We start from the raw sequence: 19,662 nt of genomic DNA on the forward strand, positions 1-19,662 counted from the left end.
TGGCCGTGAGTCTGGACATCCCGCCGGCAGCAGGTGCTCGGCTCCAGGCCCCAGACTCACCGCGCGGCTTCGGCCACCGCCTCAGCTGCTGCCGCCTGAGCCGGTACCGCCGCTTCAGGCCCCCAGTCCCACCACCCGCCTTCCCCGCTGTCCTCTGGGCCTGGGAGGGGAAGGCGGGCTCGCAAGCCCGACAGCCAATCAGCTGGCCGAGAACGAAGATGGGCAGGAACATTCACCAATACTCATGAAAAAGTGGAGCTTCGGGACCGGCTTCTGGCGGGGCGGGGATTGTTCAAATAGACAAAACACGCGGCCAGTGGCAAGCGAAAGAAGCTTAAGACTTTTCCGGAGAACCAATCAGTTGTGAGTTGATTTCGGTCACTTCCACGCACACATCCGGTGCGTCGCTACTACGGTTCCCCTCCGTGTGAGTTGTGACCGTGTGGCGCCCGGGTTTAGGGACCGCGCATACCTATTGGAAGAGCTGGGTAGAAATTGGGGACCGCGCCCGACGTGATGCTGAGGAGCCGAGTGTCTGACGCCCTCGAATGACTGCAGACGGCATGCTATCTTTGGAACCGGTTTACTAGGAGACTCGTGCTTTCTCCTTTGTAAAATTTAATATGCATTTGAAAGTTTTTATTTTCTTCTCACTGCCCCCAGATTGCCTTACTTTTGAAAAGGTCATTCTCGAGAGACGATCACCAAGAAACTACTTTAAATGCAAGATTTTAAAGCAAAATCCCTTTTAAAAAAATCTGTCAAACAGGCAATAGCCAGAGCTGTAGGTGTAACTCAGTTGATTGACTGCTTGCCCAACATGCATGAAAGTCGTGGATTCAGTCCCCAGAAGCACATAAAGGACACGCCTGTAACCCCAACGCTCTAGGAGGTTGGGGGATCAAAAATTCAAGGTCGGGGCTAGAGATGCTTGAGTGGCTAAGAGCATTGGCTGCCCTTCCAGATAGCCTGCACTCGGTTGATGGCTCACAACTCCTTGTAACTCCCGTTCCAGGGGATCTGATGCCCTATACAGGGCTCTGCCAGCATCAGGCACACACAGGTGCATAGACGTACACGCAGGTAAAACACCAATATAAAAAAAAATTTTAAAAATGCAAATGAAATTTATGCACATCTTTGTGTAATTTTTATTTTTATATCAGTTGTGATAGACATTGAAAATTCCTAAATAGCTTGAATTGGGAATTTGAATAAAATATTAAATTAATATTAAGAGAAACTTGAAGCTATTAATAATGATAATGCAGATAAATATTTGCTAATAAGGTAAAGGTTCTCAATTAGGTTTTTAAAAGTTAAGTTTTAAAGTTAAGAAACAAAAAGGAAGCCGGGCGGTGGTGGCGCACGCCTTTAATCCCAGCACTCGGGAGGCAGAGGCAGGCGGATCTCTGTGAGTTCGAGACCAGCCTGGTCTACAAGAGCTAGTTCCAGGACAGGCTCCAAAACCACAGAGAAACCCTGTCTCAAAAAAAAAAAAAAAAAAAAAAGAAACAAAAAGTAAAATCCCAAAGTACAAATTATACTACAGTAGTACCTTTTATAAAACATTGATACATTTCGTAGGGATTAAATTGGAGAAATGCTGATGGGCCTAGTGGCCCATGCCTTTAATTCCAGCACTCTGGAGACAGAGACAGGCATATCTCTGAGTTTTGGAATAGCCAAGGCTGTTACACAGAGAAACCCTGTCTCAAGAACAACCACCAAAACAAATAAATAAATTGAGATGCCAATAAAATGTAATGAGATTTGTGGAAGACATACTTTTTTTTCTTTTCTTATTTTTGGGGAGGGGTTCAAGACAGGGTTTCTCTGTGTAATAGCCCTGACTGTCCTGGAACTTGCTTTCATAGTGTAGACCAGGCTGGCCTTTTACCTCCCAAATGCTGGGATTAAAGACCTGTGCCAGCACTGCCCATCAGAAGACATACTTTCTTTAGATAGTATAGAAAAAAATCTCAAAAAACTCCATGTGGTCTCCACATAATTAGGTAGATGGAGGTCGTGACTTGGGGCAGACCAGGCTCTAGGAAACAGACTAAAAGCAACAACTCAGTTCTTACAGCAAATGGAAACTTATTTTTAACAATGCAGCATAAGGCCTCCTGCCTTCAAAATGGAGTCAGGCAGGTTCCTCAACTCTGTCTCAAATATCTACATCTATCTATCTATCTATCTATCTATCTATCTATCTATCTATCTGTCTATCTATCTGTGTGTAACGTTTCTCTAGTTTAATATATAAGAAATGTAACAATGTTTTATAATTTAAAAATATTTTTTAACTACTTGAGAGCTTTTTCCTTATTTACAAATACACACCTGTAATCCGGGCACCTGGGCAACTGAAGCAGGGGGATCTTGAGTTCCAGGCTACAGTTGATGCTGCGTCAAAAAGTAAGAGAGGGCCAGCAAGATGATCCTGGATAAAGACATTTGCCACCAAACCCAAAGACCTGAGGTCAAACCCCAGAACCCACATGGTGGATGGAGAGAACTTAACCCTGCACAGTGCATCACCCCATAAATAAACATTTGAAAAAATAACATTAATTTAAAGTATAAAATAAATATTTAAAAAGGATAAATAACATTAATTTAAAGAAGAAAATGTGAAAAAGGAGTGGAGAGATGGCCATTGGCTGAGGACGGGCTGCTCTTTCAGAGGACTCGGGTTCAGTTCCCATATCAGGTAGCTCACAACAGCCTGTAAACTGTAGGACTGGGATGTAGTTCAGGCGGTAGTTTATCTGCCTAGGGGGTAGAATCTTTAGCACCACCTAAAACCAAGTGTGTGGGTGAGTGTTTATAATCTCAGCACTCGGTGCCAGATCAGAATTCCAAGGGCATTGTGGGCTACATTGCTGGTTCCAGGCCAGTCTGGGCTACACAGGCCCTTGTAATTTTATTATTGGATTTTATGTGAATCTGTGTTTTGCCTGCATGTATATATCTACTGTGATCTTCCTGCATGTATGCACACCATATGTGTGCCTAGTGCCCTTAGAGGCCAGAAGACGGCACCAGATGCCCTGGCACTGACTGGATTTAGAGGTGCTCATAGTTGCCTTCTGGGTGCTGGGAATTGAACCCAGGTCCTCAGGAAGGGAAGCCATTCCTTTTAACCACCGAACCATCTCTCCAGTCCTTTTTCCAAACGAAGAAAGAAAAAAACCCCAGAAAAACCCAGTCTATTGTGTAGGTCTTTGCTTTTTTTTTTTTTTTTTTTTGTGTGTGTGTGTGTGTGTTTTGGAGCCTGTCCTGGAACTAGCTCTTGTAGACCAGGCTGGTCTCGAACTCACAGAGATCCGCCTGCCTCTGCCTCCCGAGTGCTGGGATTAAAGGCGTGCGCTACCACCGCCCGGCTAGGTCTTTGCATCTTAGTACACAGCATACTTCCTCGTTCTTTTTTCTTATAGCTATACATATATAATCCATAACATTGCACCATATTTTCTTTTCCTGGCTCTCTGTTTATAAACACTTATTTTTTTCTTCTTTTCTTTCTCTCCTTCCTTTTCGTTTGGTGTTCCGTTTCTCTCCTTTTCCCTTCCCTTCCCTCTCCCCTCTTCCCTCTTTCCTTTCTCCTTTTTCTTCTTTAATACAGGGTCTCATGCAGCTTGGGTTGGCCTTGAGCTCATTATATTATAAGGGATGTCCTTGAACTTTCTTCCTGCCATCATCTTCCAAGTGCTAGGATCACAGAGATGCACCACCAGGCCCAGCTGGTACAGAGCATTTTCAATGTAGGATTTATTGGGGTAACCATTCCCATCACAATGAGTCTTATTTCAGTAAGCAAACCGGCCCAATATATAGTAAAGCGACACGTCCTGAAATCCTTGGGATGCTAACCGGATCATTTTCCAGTGACTCTTGCTTTTAGTTTATTTGTTGAACCCCGGCTCTGGGCTTTAACCACGCCCCCCCCGCCGGCCTTCTTCCGGCCCTGCTCGTCTCGGGCCTGGGTTTCCCGGCCGGCCTCTTGAGGCCGATGCACAAGATGGCGGCGCCGGTGGCCCGCTGGAGGCCGCTGTCTGTGGCGTGTTGTTAAGTTGTGGTGCGGGACAGGGAACCACACAAGCCTCGCTCAGGTGACAAGTGGCTGGGGCAGTGCCGCCGGCCCCGTTGGGGTGCATGGCCTGCTCTCTGCTGTCCCATGTTTATACCGCCTCCCAAACCCTGTCCCGGGGCGGAACTAAAGAAAGGTCAGGTCAGGCTGCCCAGCCTATCTTCGTCCTGGGGCGGTCCCCGTGAGTGGCTCCCTTTTAGAACTGACTTTAGCCACGTGTCACTTCCATGGCTGCGTTGCAGGCCCCTGGGGAGAAGATTAATATCCAGGCAGGAGAGACGACCAAGGTCGGGGACAGGGTCCCGCTGGGGGACGACTGGCCCGAGCAGCACAGCCTTCCACCGCGTTCCTGGAGACAGAAGTGCGCCTCCTATGTGTTGGCCCTGAGGCCCTGGAGCTTCAGTGCCTCACTCACCCCTGTGGCCCTGGGCAGTGCCTTGGCCTACAGATCCCAGGGTATCCTGGATCCCAGGCTCTTGGTGGGCTGCGCAGTGGCTGTCCTGGCTGTTCACGGGGCCGGCAATTTGGTCAACACTTACTATGACTTTTCCAAGGGCATTGACCACAAAAAGAGTGACGACAGGACTCTGGTGGATCGAATCTTGGAGCCCCAGGATGTCGTTCGGTTTGGAGTCTTCCTGTACACCCTGGGTTGTGTCTGTGCCGCTTGCCTCTACTACCTGTCTACTCTGAAACTGGAGCACTTGGCTCTCATCTACTTTGGAGGCCTGTCGAGCTCTTTCCTCTACACGGGAGGTAAGAATTGACCTGTTTCCTGCTCTAAGGTCTCAGTTGCCTGAACTGGAAACTGTTCCTTTACATAGGAACTGTAGAAGGGTCAAAGACACCTGACTAACTCAGACGGCTTGACTGGAAATCCAAAGTTTGTGTGCCATGGCTACTTTGGAAACTTTAAGTTGTGAAGACCCTGGTTCGGCAGTGGATTATGAACATTACCAGCTGGAGACATGGCTTAACCTTTAAGATGTCTTACTTTGGGGCTGGAGAGATGGCTCTGTGGTTAAGAGCACTGGCTGCTCTTCCAAAGATCCACATGGTGTCTCACAACCATCTACAATGGGATCGGTCTGTCCTCTTTTGGCATGCAGGCATATATTCATACGGAGCACTCTTGTACGTAAAATACATAAATAAACCTGGTAGGGGAAACATCACAAAAATAGTCCTCCCAGTGTGAGTCTTAACCATTGCATCCAGATGTGCTGAGCTGACCCCTGCAATTTCCCCAAATGCAGGAAATGTGATTGTATTAAAAAAAAAAAAAAAAAAGGAAAAAGAAGAGAAAGAGAGAGATCTCTTATTGTTCTTGCAGAGGACCCATGTTCAGTTCCCAGCACCCATGTTGGGCCCCTCACAAACACACTTGATTTCAGCTCCAGGGGATCCAACACCCTCTTGGGGCCTCAGTGGGCATCATCAGCACACATGCACACAAAGAAACACACATATATAAAGACATAATGTGGGCTGGCAAAATGGCTCTGTAGATAAAGGCTCCTACCACCAAGCCTGATGCTTGAGTTTATCTCCAGGACCCACGAGGTAGAAGGAGAGGACCCAACTTCCAAAAGCTGTCTTCAGACCTCTCTCACACATATGCACACACTCAATTTAGAAAAAGTTTAGCTCAGAAGCCAGGCAGTAGTGGCTCATGCCTTTAATCCCAGCACTCTGCAGGCGGAGGCAGGTGGATCTCTGTGAGTTCGAGGCCAGCCTGGTCTATAAGAGCTAGTTCCAGGACAGGCTCCAAAGCTACACAGAGAAATCCTGTCTCGAAAAACCAAAAAGAAAAGAAAAAAGAAAAGAAGTTTAGCTTGTAATCAGAAAGCGTGGTAATAACTATGTAGACCATTAACATAGGCATTTAATTTAATAACTACGTAGACTCTTAACAAAGGCGTTTAATTTTTTTGTCATCTTCCCTTTTAATCTCTAGGGACCTTTGTGTATCTGGTCCGTCACTAACTGCCGTGTGATGCAGTGGATAACTGGGTATAAGAGGTGCTAAGTGCTACGGTGGCGGGACACAGAAGAGGACAATGAAGACAATTTTAAGTAGTTTGGTTGGCATGGGCCTCACTAAGGAGATAACACCTGAACTAGATTGAAGGCAGGAGGGATGACGGGGTTGGCGTGTCGATGTCTGGAGTAGGACTCTAGGTATGCGAGGCAGCGAGTGCCAAAGTCCCTGATGACTTTGAGGAAGAGGAAACCCACTGTGTGCGTGAGGGACGCAGTCCAGGAAGCTAGACAAAGAGGGGTGTGTCTGGGGAGAGGTGGGAGGCATGCAGACTGCATAGGCAGTTTCCTCTCTTTGGCCTCTGCACTTTAAAGTACAGGGGCCATTGCAGGACTTTGGATAGGAGAGTGATGTCATGGCTCGAAAGAGTCTCTCTGGCTATGGTATTGTGGATGGATAAGTAGGGTGGGCAAGGGTAGAAGAACAAAGATCAAGTCAGAGGCCCTTGAGCAGTTCAGGCAAGATGCTTGGTGGATTGCATCAGGGTGGTGGCCACAGAGAGGTGAGGCAGGTTCTGAGCAGACGTTGGAGGTAGACATTGTTTGCCAGTGGATTGGATCTTAGGTAGAAATGCCACAGAGTTAAGTTTGACTCAGAAGGTTGGCCTGCGCCACCAGAAGGGCACAGTTGATATTGTCATGCCAGGTGGGAGAAAGGCAAGGCTAGAATTGGTTTTTGAAGGGAAGAAGTTGGGATTGACTTTGGACATCTTATGCTAGAGCTCCAAGTGGAGATGTGAAGTGGGTAGTTGGTTAATGGAGAGGTCTGGGCTAGAGAGACAGATCAGGGGGCCACTGGCCCATAGATAAAGTTGAAGAGTTGGTGGGAAAGCACAGAGGACCAGTTCTGGGCTCTGTAGCCCTCCAGCCTAAGAGGAGGGGAAGATGAGGACTATATAAAGGAGACAGAAGGAGTGAAAGGAAATCAAGAGACTGTAGTTGCCCTGTAGCCTGTTGTAAATGTAGGGCAATTAAAAAAGTCTGAGTTCAAAGCCAGTCTGGTCTACAGAGTGAGTTTCAGGCACCTCTCTCTCTCTCTCCCTTCCCCCCCCCCCAACGAGGCTAGCCTGAGCCACATAGTGAGGATTTGATGAGGGAAACCCGTAGGACCCTGGTAGAAAGTGTAAGGTGGTGGTGAAGGGAGGAGCCTCTGCTGGTCAGCTTTCTGCTACTATAACAGAATGCCTGAGTTATTCGACTTAAAATGAGGAAAGACTTACTTAGTTTTAGGCTCCAGTTTATGGTTGGCTGGCCTATGGTGTTTTGGTCTTTGACAAGATAGTACATGTGGCGGGAATCCATACTGAGGAAGTCCATTTGGCTTGGGTCTGGTAGTGAATAGAGAAAGAAGAGTGGGCTAGACCCAGGCCCCAGTGTCCCCTCCAAGTACCCCCCCCCCCACATGATTGGAAAGCCTCCTACGAAGGCTCCACTCCTCTTAGAAATTCTACCACTAGGACAACTTAGCATTCAGAGTGCTTGCGGGTCTTGTAGAAGACCCAGGTTTGACTCCCAGCACCACATGGGCACTGCCAACTGCCTATGTAACTCCAGCTCCACAGGACCGAGCGGACCGAGCGTCCTCTGCTGGTCTCCACAGGTCCCTGCATGTATGTGCCGTCCACTTACACAGGCACATACACATTTTTAATAAAGACAGATGTTAAAGATAAAATATTCCACCAGCCCAGTGACTAACTCTTCAGCACACAGCTCTTGGGAATTCTCAAAATCGTGGCATTCTCTTCATTTTAGAGACATTTTAACCAGGACGTGGAGGAGACAGAACTGGCCCTGGGTTAGAATTAGAGTCTGGTTGCAGTGCTGAGTCAGGGCTGATGGACCAGAAGTACAAAGGTCTCTTCCCAGTACTCCTAACCATTGAGACATCTCTCCAGCCCTGTAGATTTTCTTTTTCTTTTTGTAATCTTCTCTCCCCGCCTGCCCAAGACAAAGTTTCTCCTGGAACTCTGTAGTTCAGACTGGCCTTGAACTCAGAGATCTGCCTGTCTCAGAATGCTGGGATTACAGGTGTGTACCACCACTGCCCATCTGTAGATTGCCTTTTAACATTGGCCTTTGTTGGTAGAGAATTGACATGCAGTGAAGTGTGTTTGTTTGGTGAACCTTGACGAACATGAGCAGCTGTGTAGTCCCTGCTTCTCCATCACTCCTAGTGCTTCCTTGGGCTCTTCTCCCAGCCCTGTCCATCCTCATCTACGCGCAGTTCTCTCACTCAGGTTAGTTTTGTGGGTCTAGAGTGCCGTGTAGAGGGGACCCATTCCACATGGATCGCTTGTGACTTTGTTTATTGCAATATGAACTCTGTTTTTGTTTGGGGGATTTTTTTGGTTTTGTTTTGCTTTTTTTTTTTTTTTTTTTTTGAGACAAGGTCTCTCTTTATGGTACTGGCTAGCTTGGAATACTCTATGTAAACCAGGCAGGCCTCCAACTCCCAGAGATCCTCCTGCCTATGCATCCCGAGCGCTGAGATGAAAAGTGTGGGCTGCCATGTCTGGCCTCCGTCTGAGCGCTTTGAGTCTGGCCTCCTTTGCCCAGTGTGATGGTTTTGAAGCTCACCATGTTGTCATGCATGTCAGCAGCTCCTTGTTATTGTTGAGCAGCATCTGTTGAGAGATGCCACACTGTGTTCGCTCACCTGTTGAGGGACCTTGGGGTTGTGTCTGTTTTCTATTGTGACTGAGCATTCATGTTCAAGTCTTTATGAGCATTTGTTTTCATTTCTCTTGAGTAAATGCCTGGAAATGAAACTGCCGTGGCCTCCACTGGGTGCTGTTTAATTCTACAAAGAGCTGCTAACTCAAGAAGAAGCACTTGTACTGCTCATATTCCCACAGCCCACAGGGGCATGAGACTTCAGTGGCTCTGCGCCTTTGCCAGCTCCCTCCCCGAGTTAGCCTCTTTGTGTGTAGCAGGGCTGGCTAGAAACTCATGCTCCTCCTGCCTCTGTCTTGCAAGTGCTAGTATTGCAGGCATGCACTGCCACCTGGCCAACTTTTGACGTAGGTCTTCACAGATTAATTCTGGCTGCTAGGCGGAGTATGGTCCCAGTATTTCACTGTGCTGTTTCCTTCAGAACATGGTGTCGGGAGGGGTGGGAATGCTTAAGAAGAGACTCCCATGTGGGTCACATCTCTGAGTCAGGAGAGTTCGGGCCATGTCTTACACTTAGTTCTCTCTCCAGAAGCTCTGTCATTTTCTTCCATCAGATAAACTCAAGACTGTAAAACCTTTCTTCTCCTTGAGTGGCTTTGTGCCTGGCTTTAGAGGACGACCTGCGTAAGGGGGACCCAGGTTTCTGTTGTGGTTTTGTTTTGTTTTTGTTTGTTTGGCTTTTTAAGACAAAGTTTCTCTGTAGCTTTGAAGCCTGTCCTGGAACTAGCTCTTGTAGACCAGACTGGCGTCGAACTCACAGAGATCTTCCTACCTCTGCCTCCTGAGTGCTGGGATTAAAGGCGTGTGCCACCCATTCATTTTGTTTGTTTTGAAGCTTGAGTATAGTTCTGTTAGAGTCAAAGCGAGCTGCACATCTCTAGCTGCTGGGAGGAGGGAGATGGAAAAGAGAAAGAAGAAAGCCATGCCTTTTGCAGTGGAGGTAGGCAAACAGCCATACTGTGGAAGTGGGGGGCTTCAGGAAGAAGTGAGAGAGCCCAGAGTGGCCGGGAAGCATGCTCATGGCTGAGGCTCCATAGGAAGCTGAGTCACTTTTTGCTTGCTGATCTGAGGAAGGAGGGGTCTTTGGATCGTCCAGCCAGAGTTTACATCTTCCCCATCCGGCGTCCTGTTGTGGTGTGTGGGTCAGCAAATGTAAGAGAAAGTAGGGGAGCATCATGCTAGCCTAGGCTGAGGGAGGCTTCCTGAATATGTGCAGTATGTGGGGAACATGGGCTGCTGTTCTCTCGTGGGCCCTTCCTCCTGGGCACATGTCTTCAGATAACCAAGTTATCGACACACAGTGTGGCTGCGTGGAATCAGCTTCCTGGTGCTGGGAAACTGAGGGTCATGCTTGTGATACCTTGTGGGGGTGCTGCATTTTAAAAATCAGGGGTGCTCACTTGGAGCCAGCAGAACCATTACTTCTGTGAAGGTGAAGTTGGCCAGATCTTGGTCCTTAGTTCCTATGGTTTTAGATCCTCTGAAGATCATTGTCATCTGTTATCCCCACCTCCCCATTTTAGTTTTTTTTGGTTTTTCGAGACAGGGTTTCTCTGTGGTTTTGGAGCCTGTCCTGGAACTAGCTCTTGTAGACCAGGCTGGTCTCGAACTCACAGAGATCCGCCTGCCTCTGCCTCCCAAGTGCTGGGATTAAAGGCGTGCGCCACCACCGTCCGGCTCCCATTTTAGTTTTTTGAGATAGGATTTCTCTGTTTAGCTTTGGAGTCTATCCTGGAACTCATGCTGTAGACCAGACTAGCCTTGAATTCACAGAAATCTGCCTGCCTCTGCCTCCCGAGTGCTAGGAGTGAAGGTGTGTGCCACCACTGCCTGGCATGTCATCTCTTATTTTAGACTGGGTAAAATATAATCAGATACTCTGAGGCCTGCCTTATAGCATCACCAGATCCAAAGGCTTCCCTGTTACTGTAGCAACCAAAGTTTGGATGCTAATGCCCACCTCCCACCATTGCACGTGACTTTACTGTTTCAGACTGAGTGGGAAATATTCTTGACCTCCTGACCTCAGTTCCAGGTTGAAGTGTTTGTTACTGTAGCTCTGTGCCAAATACTCCCAGTGGGAGCCAAGTCTGGCAAGCCAGATGCTGGGACTTTGATTCCAAAGACACAGGGATGTTGAGGGTTTGAGGGTGTGTTGGGAAGGGCAAACGCAGAGTTTTAAAGGAACACTGGAACAGGGTGGGAGGTTCTTACGAGATCAAAGGCCACCTAGGAAGAATTGTAGTATTCCAGAGTAAGGTGACCCTGATTTGGACTTGGGATGTCGTGTGGTGCTGGAGATGGAGGGAGGAGACTGGAAAGGAGTTACAGGCAGGCCTAGGAGCAGAACGGTCGCTAGGAATGGCTTGGTTTTGAAGGAAACCACAGGGGGGGCAGTGCACAATAACTGCACTGGTTTTCTCATATGAGTGGCGGCTTCCTTATATGGAAGTGTGTAGCTTGTGAAATGCCATGGTGTTCAGTGGAGCCTTTTAAGAAAGGCTAGAGGGGAAGGAGGCAGGATGGACATTCTGCCTTCCAGGGCTGGAGAACTTTATGGTCTAATAGTGGATCATAAAGCCTTTTGCCTGTTCTTGGACTTGTATCATCTCTGCGTACTGGGAGTTCAGGGCACTTTGTAGCAGAAACTGGTTTGGGGGATAAAACCTAAAGGGTAAACTTGGCAAGTACCTGGAGTTGAGCTCAGAGATCTGAGTCTGTACTGGGTTGTTTATTGGGGTACCCCGGTGATTGCATACCATCACAGCCTCTCACCAGACACGGCCATTTCTTGGACAGCCTTTGATTCACACTGCATCTCTGGCTTTTCTGGCTGCAGGAATTGGATTCAAGTATGTGGCACTGGGAGACCTCATCATCCTCATCACTTTCGGCCCCCTGGCTGTGATGTTCGCCTACGCTGTCCAGGTGGGGTCCTTGGCCATCTTCCCTCTAGTCTATGCCATCCCTCTGGCCCTCAGCACGGAGGCCATTCTCCATTCCAACAACACCAGGGACATGGAGTCTGACCAGGAGGCCGGCATTGTCACTCTGGCCATCCTCATTGGGCCCACCCTCTCCTACGTGCTCTACACCATGCTGCTCTTCCTGCCCTACCTGATCTTCAGCATCCTGGCCACACACTGCAGCATCAGCCTGGCGCTGCCCCTGCTCACCATCCCCGTGGCCTTCTCCCTTGAGAGGCAGTTCCGCAGCCAGGCTTTCAACAAGCTACCCCAGAGGACAGCCAAGCTCAACCTCCTTCTGGGGCTTTTCTACGTCTTTGGCATCATCCTGGCACCGGCAGGCAGTCTGCCCAGACTCTGAGGCGACTGTTAGCTCCCTCCACAGCACAGCCCCTCCTTAGGATGTGCAGAAGCCAGAGACTGAGAAGGGGTGCAGCTACCTAGGGTGAGTGCCCAGCGTGGGCTGCCAGATTCCCTTGTGTGTTAGGATTATCTTCGTCAGGCTAATCTGCTGTGGTTTGTTTCCCATGTTATGGGGAGCCCTGAAACCACTCTAGTGTCCGAGGATGAATTGAACATACTGTCCTGCTGTTGTTTATAATCCCCACTAGAGGGCGTTGTCAGGCCACTTTAGGATGGGAGGCCCATCTCCCTTGTTCTGAACAGAATGCCCTAACAATTCGTGAAGGATCTGTGTCCCAGAAGAGCCGCAGTGACAAAGCACAGTACTGCCCTGTTACATTGGCACACAGGAAATGGCAATAATTGGTGCCAGGTCCCATTAACATGGAACACCTGTCCCCTGAATGTGCTGCTTGCTAGTGAGAAAGCCCCTCATTAACAACCATGTGGCTCCCGGCTTTTTGCCTAGGTGGTGGGTGGTTTCGACATTTCTGTCCTTCATCTCTCCTTTCACTCAAGGCCACTGGTGAGGAAAATGTCAGCTCACCCTGCAGCAAGACAGTCAAGCCTGGGGCGGCTGAGGAAAGCCCTCTGCTTTCAGTAAAACTCGTCGGGGTGGGGGTGGGGGCTGCTTCCCTCTGTAGAATCCATTAGGATGCCAATCATTGGGACCCGAAGTGGTAGTGGGATGCACATTTAAAGCCCACAGGCCTCTCTCCTCCCAGTTGTCTCCCCTGGTACCTCTCTTCCTCCCCTGCATCTCTGTCTGTCTTTCCATCTGTTTTCCAGTCCCCAGACTGTGGGCAACAGTAACACACGAGTCAGGGACACTTGTCCCCATCCACAGAGCCTCAGGAGCCTATTGAACGTTCAAGCCAATGGGTAGCAGTCCTGGCCCCACTCACCAGAGTGGGGAGCCCGGCCAGTGAAAGAACTATGAAATATGGGCCCCTCCTCTCCCTGACCTGTCGCCATGCTCAGACGGGGTGGTTTCAGTGAGGTCTCATCCGAGGGACCAGTGGTGTCTCACCCCCTCCTCTTGGACACTTGGAGCATAATGTCTACACTGAGGTCGCCCTCTTGCACTGAGATGATCACGTCCTCATTGTGATCAGTTGTCCTGGAGGGCACTGCAGGCTGAGCCTGCAGAAAATGACCTTGAGTTAGCACTGGGTCACTTCCTTAGGAAAAAATATGTTTCAAAATTGCCCCGAGTTCCTTTGTAGTCAGGATGGTTTGTCTAAAAGAGAGCTGGGGTCCCTGAACTTGGAAGAAATGCAGAAATCTTAGACAGGGGCGCTCCTTTCCTGTTCTTCCCAGCACGCCAGGTTTGTGGCATTTGGTGCCTTTGAGGGCCTTGCCTTTGGAGAAGCACCTAGGACCCCTGCTGGGGGCTGACCAGTCACCCGCAGGACCAGTGGCTTTCATGGTCCAGGCCTGACACGACTGCCCCCATCAGAACTGTGTCCACTGCTGCACCATGCTCTGGACACATTTTAATGTCTATTTTTATATATGATCCCAGAGGCCATATTTAGTGCCACATTTTATATACAGGCCACCATAATTTATACCATGTCTCCTGATTTAATGAAGGTTTCCTGTAGATTTGTTAATTAAAATATGAGAAAACGTCCATCAGTGGCTTCGTGTTTCTTTGCTTCCCTTCTGCTTCTCTTACTGTGGGAATGTGCAGAGATCTCGGAGTGCCAGGCACGGTGGCACACACATTTAATTCCCGCACTTGGGAGACAGGCTGGGGGATCTCTGGGAGTTTGAGGCCTGCCAGGGACACACAGTAAGACCCCATCTCCAAAACAAATCTCATTGCAGGCCTTTGGGACAGTGCAGTGTGGTAGGGGCACCGCATTACCAGCGATGAATCTGGGTAGTGTTTGCACAGCGTTGATGGGCTATGTTGTCTGGTCTTGTGTCAATTTGACACAAGCTAGAGTCACTGGAAAGAACCTTAATTGAGAGAATGCCTCTGTAGGCCTGGGCTGTGGGCAAGCACGAAGGGCATTTTCTTAGTGATTGATGTGGGAGGGCCCAGCCTGTGATGGGTGATGTCATCACTGGGTGGTAGTCCTGGGTTTTATAAAAAAAAAAGCAGGCTGAGCAGGCCATGGGGAGCAAACCAATAAGCAGCACCCCTCCATGGCATGGCCTCTGCATCAGGTCCAGCCTCCAGCTCCCTCCCCTGTTTAGGTCCTGTCTTGTCTTCTAGAGATGAACAGTGATGTGGAAGTGTAAGCCAAGTGAATCCTTTCCTCCCCAAGTTGCTGGTGTTATTCTAGCAGTAGTAACCCTGCCTAGGACAAAGGCCCTTAGGAAAGGTGGTAGGGACCATTCAGAGCCAGCTGGCCAGACCGCGTTAACCTCATTTCCCTCTATCCTTCCCCACTTACATTTTTCTGCTGCTAGGTCACCACGCTGATGGATTAGGAGCAGGTAGTAGATGGAGTGAGTTTACGTTTTGGCTAGGCGTTTGGCAATATATCCTTATGAACGAGGCAGAGATATGTGGGATGGATATCACTGTAGCTAGATAAATTCCTGAGGCTGAACGCACCGTGGGAGACAGCTGACGGATCAGTGTGTCAGTGGCAGCAGGGAAGGCAGCCTTCAACGGCATGTTCGAGTGAGCCCTGCCTTCTGCCCTTCGCCCAGCTAGATTCAACACCTGCTATTAGCAACCGGAGTAAGGCAGCCGGAATGGAAGCTCTCAGGAGCCCAGGAGGAAGGGCTTCTGGAGGGGCTGATAATTAGGGGGCTCAGGAATTAGATGGGTCAAGAGAACAGTGAGTGTGAATAAATGCAGAGAGAGCTGTCGGGTCTCCCAGACCGTGGCCTGTGATTGGGAAGGAGCTGACCTGGGACGTGAGAGCGATGTGCCTGTGGGTGTTTTATGAATGACGCTAGGCTGATGGTCACACGCCTTTACCGTCTGAGTCAGATTTATCCTGCTTACCCAGCGACTAGCAGGGAATCGAACTCCAGTCACCTCAGGCTTTTCCCATGCCCGTTGGGTTGGTCACTGGGGATCCCCCCAGTTTCCTGGGGACCAGAAGTCAGGGATTTTAGGTCGGCCTTTGGTCCTCCCTTTCACCAGCCGTAAGGTCATTTCTGCTGCCTGGTGCTGGGCTTCAGGCCTGGAATTCACTCTGCTTCTCTTGAAGGGTTCTGGATACTGCTTCCTGCTGACAGGTACCATGGGCCGGTGGGGCACACTGGTCCCTGCCACCCCACATCCATTTCTGCCCTGGCTCGGCGAACTATCCTTTCTGTGATCTCTGTGCACCTCTGCTGCTCAGAGCTGCCCTCCTTTCATGCCATTGCTGAATCTTTGCACAGTGTCCTGCCTAGAAGACCTTGGAAGCTCGGGGCTGGCCTGCTCTGGGGCTGAAGGGGCTGATTTACGAATCCAATGTTTGCTGTTTTACTTTCTGCTACGTCTGCATTAATAACCAGACCCACACCCGGGATCTGGCCCTAACCTCAGACTGAGACAGTGATGACCTTGGCGAAGGTTACTGTGGTCCACGAGGTGAATGGGAGAACAAGGAGGCAGTGCCTGCTCATCCCTGCATTGGGCCTGAACCTGCACGCCTTGTTCGCCATGGAAAGAGTCAACGTGGAGCCAGATCAAGGACGTATTCATAGAACGATGCACACGGACTTCAGAGGAGCCGTTGACAGGATATGGAAAGCAGAGTGAAGATAGGGTTGGGAGCCAACTTCATTTTTAGGTGTGTGTGTGTGTGTGTGTGTGTGTGTGTGAGAGAGAGAGAGAGAGAGAGAGAGAGAGAGAGAGAGAGAGAGAGAGAGGTAACAGCTGCAGCAGAGATTTTCCTTTTTCCCAGCGTGGGAACCATATTTTGAAGGTGTTATTAACAAACTGGATCTTGTCCAAGAAGCATTTGGAAGAAGGGTGAGGACACGTAAAACCACATTAGCCTGGAGACCCGAAAGGACGCTGTTTTGGGGGAAGAGTGATTGGGCTGGGTACGTTGTGTTCAAAGAGGACAACTGGGGCATGCAGATAGGACTTACCCAGCCCCACGTTTCAGCTCTGGTGTTGAAAGGAACTTCTCGGGGACTGGAGAGATGGCTCAGAGGTTAAGAGCACTGGCTGCTCTTCTAGAGGTCCTGAGTTCAATTCCCAGCAACCACATGGTGGCTCACAACTATCTGTAATGAGATCTGGTGTCCTCTTCTGGCGTGCAGGCATACATGGAGGCAGAATGTTGTATACATAATAAATAAATAAATCTTTAAAAAAAAAAAAAAGAAAGGAACTTCTCTAGCCATGAGTGGAAACAGTGAGCAGGGCGGGTGCTCAGAGCATCCTGTGGGTGCTGAGTTTCCCATAACTACAGGCATTCAAGAGAAAAAGCCATGGCTTGTCAAGAAGACCGAGCACAGAGTCACATCAGAGAGAGCTTGGATGAAACAACCTGGGTCCTCTGACCCTGTGCTATGGTTATTCTGCTGGAGAGTTGCCTCCCAGACCTGCTCAGACCTGACGGTTGGGAACAGAGGGAACCCAGGGTACAAGGGCCATTTGACATTTCAGCTTCTCAGTGCCCTCCAGGCTGTGTTGACTGATACTCCCATCCTGTTTTGTTTGTCTTTGAAAAACTGCATACAGACTCACATCCAAACCCATGTCCATGCTGCTGGCTTCACTCTCAACGGCCCTGGAGGTGAGGCGGCTGACAGCTGCTCTCTCTCCCGTGTTCCCACTGCTAATGGACTGCTGGCCTCGTTCATTACTGGCTGCGGACCATGCAGGCTGATGTAAAAGCAATGCCTCTGGCAAGAGCCCGCATACACTCGTGTCTCAGCCTGCTGACGTTTGTGCTTCCCTCCCGTGGTGAATGACCAAACCACGGCACCAAAGGGTGGTGAAACCTGGTCAGGTTCTGCCTGAGGCCCTGGTGAGAGGCTGAGCCTGGCTCTTCAGGAGCTCACCAGCAGAGGTAGGCAGTTGTGACTGGGAGATACTCTTGTGGTGATATTTTGTTGTGATCAACAAATAAAGCTTGCCTGAAGATCAGAGTGCAGAGCTAAGCCACTTGTTAGCCATAGAGGCCAGACAGTGGTGGCACACACCTTTAATCCCAGCACTTGGGAGGCAGAGGCAGAAGGATCTTTGTGAGTTCAAGGTCACTCTGGGCTACTTGAGATTGATTCCAGTCTAAAAGAGAAACAGAGGCAGGTGGTGCTGGCTCACACCTTTAATTCCAGTACTTGGGAGTCACAGGTTTTCAATTCCAATGCTAGGAAGGTGGAGACAGGAAGGGATATGACTGGGCAGAGAGGAGTATAAGGCAGGAGGAGACAGGAGCTCAGGGCATTCATTCAGACTGAAGACTCCTAGAGATAGGCTCATGCATTTAGTCTGAGAACTTGTAGAGACCTCATTGGATCTGAGGAGTTCAAAGAGGAAAGAACTAGTGGCGGGATGTTATGCTTCTCTGATCTTTCAGCTTTCAGCTCCAATATCTGACTCCAGGTTTTTATTATTAAGCCCAATTAGATTCGTGTATCACACTTTCTCCTACCAGCCCCGCCCTGCTCCCCAAGATGTAGATGTTCTAGAGGAGCCAGTGAGTGTCTCGGTCACATGCTCCCCACCAAGCTGGGTGGAGAATAGAGGAAATTGATCTGGTCTCCGTGGGTGTGATTAAGGGCATGCCTCAAAGTCCATAATCCATGCTCCAGCCATAACCTTGCTTCTGCATTTTACAGTACAGTTAGAATCACCTCCATAGGCAGAGATACAGCCAGATTTTGTTTGTTTGATAAAGTGTTTCTCTGTGTAGCTTTGGAGACTTTACTGGAATTTGTCTGTAGATCAGACTGGCCTCAAACTCAGAGATCTGCCTACCTCTGCCTCCCGAGTGCTGGGATAAAGGCGTGCATCACCGCCCGGCAAGAGTTATTTTCAGACAAGAAGAGAGAAGCAGCTGAGTCAAGATCACACAGGAGCTAGCAATGAAGCTCAGATTCCTAGCCAAGCTGTGTGTGTAGCCTGAACCAGCCTGCCTACTGAATTTAATACCCAACTAACCTGCCTCTCTCTCCTAAACCAGACCCATTACTGAGGCTGGGTGGCCACTGGGCCTCTGGCATACACCTCAGGCCCACTGCTAGCATGGGCTCCAGCAGCTCCTTGATGGATGCCTGGCCCCATTGCTAAGATACAGCCAGATTAAACAAGAGAATTCCAGCGTGTGTTCTGTATCTGTTTGTTAGTGTGTTTATTGTCAATGGCCCCCAGCAGATGGATGGTGGCCGGGCAAGTGAGACAATGTCTGTCTCAGCGCCTGCACAGTGCTGGGCACAAGCGACGGAGGTGGGCCTCAACAGCGAGTCCTGGAGTGACCGAGGGGCGTGGGAGCGGCTAGGCCCTGTGGGGCAGGTTTGAAGACCACGCTGACATATTACACAGCCGGCTGACACAGAGCAGTGAGGACAGGGGAATTCCACTCCTACGGATGGAAGTAGATGTGAACTATGGGGGTAACTCCGAGGGTCTCTTAAGGTTGAGCTCGTGTTCTGGAAACCTGTGCATAATTAAGGTGCAGGATAAATGAGAACGATGATGGTAAAGTTGCCATTTATTGCTCGCTTGCTGCGTGCCAGGCCTCGTCCTAAAGCTTAACGATGTTGTTTTAACGTTCCTAACAGCTCCATGAATAGGGGATTGAGGTCTTTTTTCATAAGACAAAAAGCTGAGCGGAGGGAGATGATTAAGTTTGCCCAGTTCTCCCAGCTAGTGAGAGAGCCGCGTCTGTGCCCATGTGGACTTCCTTCCACGGCCCCTTGTCCTGTCGCCGGGTCCTTCACAAGTGAGGTCTCCGTCCACTGGCCATCCTGGGATGGGAGGAGTGAGGAAGGCGAAATAGGACAGACAGTGGTGGAGGCCTCAGAGGGCCAGAGTCCCTCATGGCCTTGCCCGTAGCCCCGTGGTCAATTAAGGTTTCTTTTCTTTTTTTAATTGATTTTTATTGAGCTCTACATTTTTCTCTGCTCCCCTCCCTAACTCTCCCCTCCCCTTCAACCCTCTTCCAAGGTCCCCATGCTCCCAATTTACTCAGGAGATCTTGTCTTTTTCCACTACCTGTGTAGATTAGATCTATGCAAGTCTCTCTTAGTGTCTGCATTGTTGTCTAAGTTCTCTGGGATTGTGGTTTGTAGGCTGATTTTCTTTGCTTTATGTTTAAAAACCACCTATGAGTGAGTACATGTGATAATTGTCTTTCTGGGTCTGGGTTACCTCACTCAAAATGATGTTTTTGTTTTTTTTTTAATGATGTTTTCTAGCTCTATCCATTTGCCTGCAAATTTCAAGATGTCATTATTGTTTTCTGCTGTGTAGTACTCCATTGTGTAAATGTACCACATTTTCCTTATCCGTTCTTCAGTCGAGGGGCATTTAGGTTGTTTCCAGGTTCTGGCTATGACAAACAAAGC

At 49.3% G+C, this 19,662-nt stretch overlaps 2 protein-coding genes across 2 annotated transcripts in view; one reads left to right on the plus strand and one right to left on the minus strand.

The window, feature by feature from the left end:
• Mtor (mechanistic target of rapamycin kinase) overlaps nt 1-170 on the minus strand; it is a 112,376-nt gene extending 112,206 nt beyond the window's left edge. The window contains exon 1 of the mRNA XM_057783538.1: nt 61-170. The gene's annotated coding sequence lies outside the window, so the exon portion shown is untranslated. The remainder of the gene's footprint in view (nt 1-60) is intronic.
• Nucleotides 171-4,030: 3,860 nt separating this feature from the next.
• Nucleotides 4,031-13,810, plus strand: Ubiad1 (UbiA prenyltransferase domain containing 1). Its single transcript, XM_057784384.1, has 2 exons — nt 4,031-4,852; nt 11,652-13,810. Exons 1-2 carry the CDS (start codon nt 4,324-4,326, stop codon nt 12,137-12,139), a joined length of 1,017 nt encoding a protein of 338 aa, XP_057640367.1. The 5' UTR covers nt 4,031-4,323; the 3' UTR covers nt 12,140-13,810.
• The last annotated feature ends 5,852 nt before the right edge of the window (nt 13,811-19,662 follow it).

This window comes from Chionomys nivalis, chromosome 11, assembly GCF_950005125.1.
Source record: "Chionomys nivalis chromosome 11, mChiNiv1.1, whole genome shotgun sequence".
In the NCBI taxonomy this organism is placed as follows: domain Eukaryota; kingdom Metazoa; phylum Chordata; class Mammalia; order Rodentia; family Cricetidae; genus Chionomys; species Chionomys nivalis.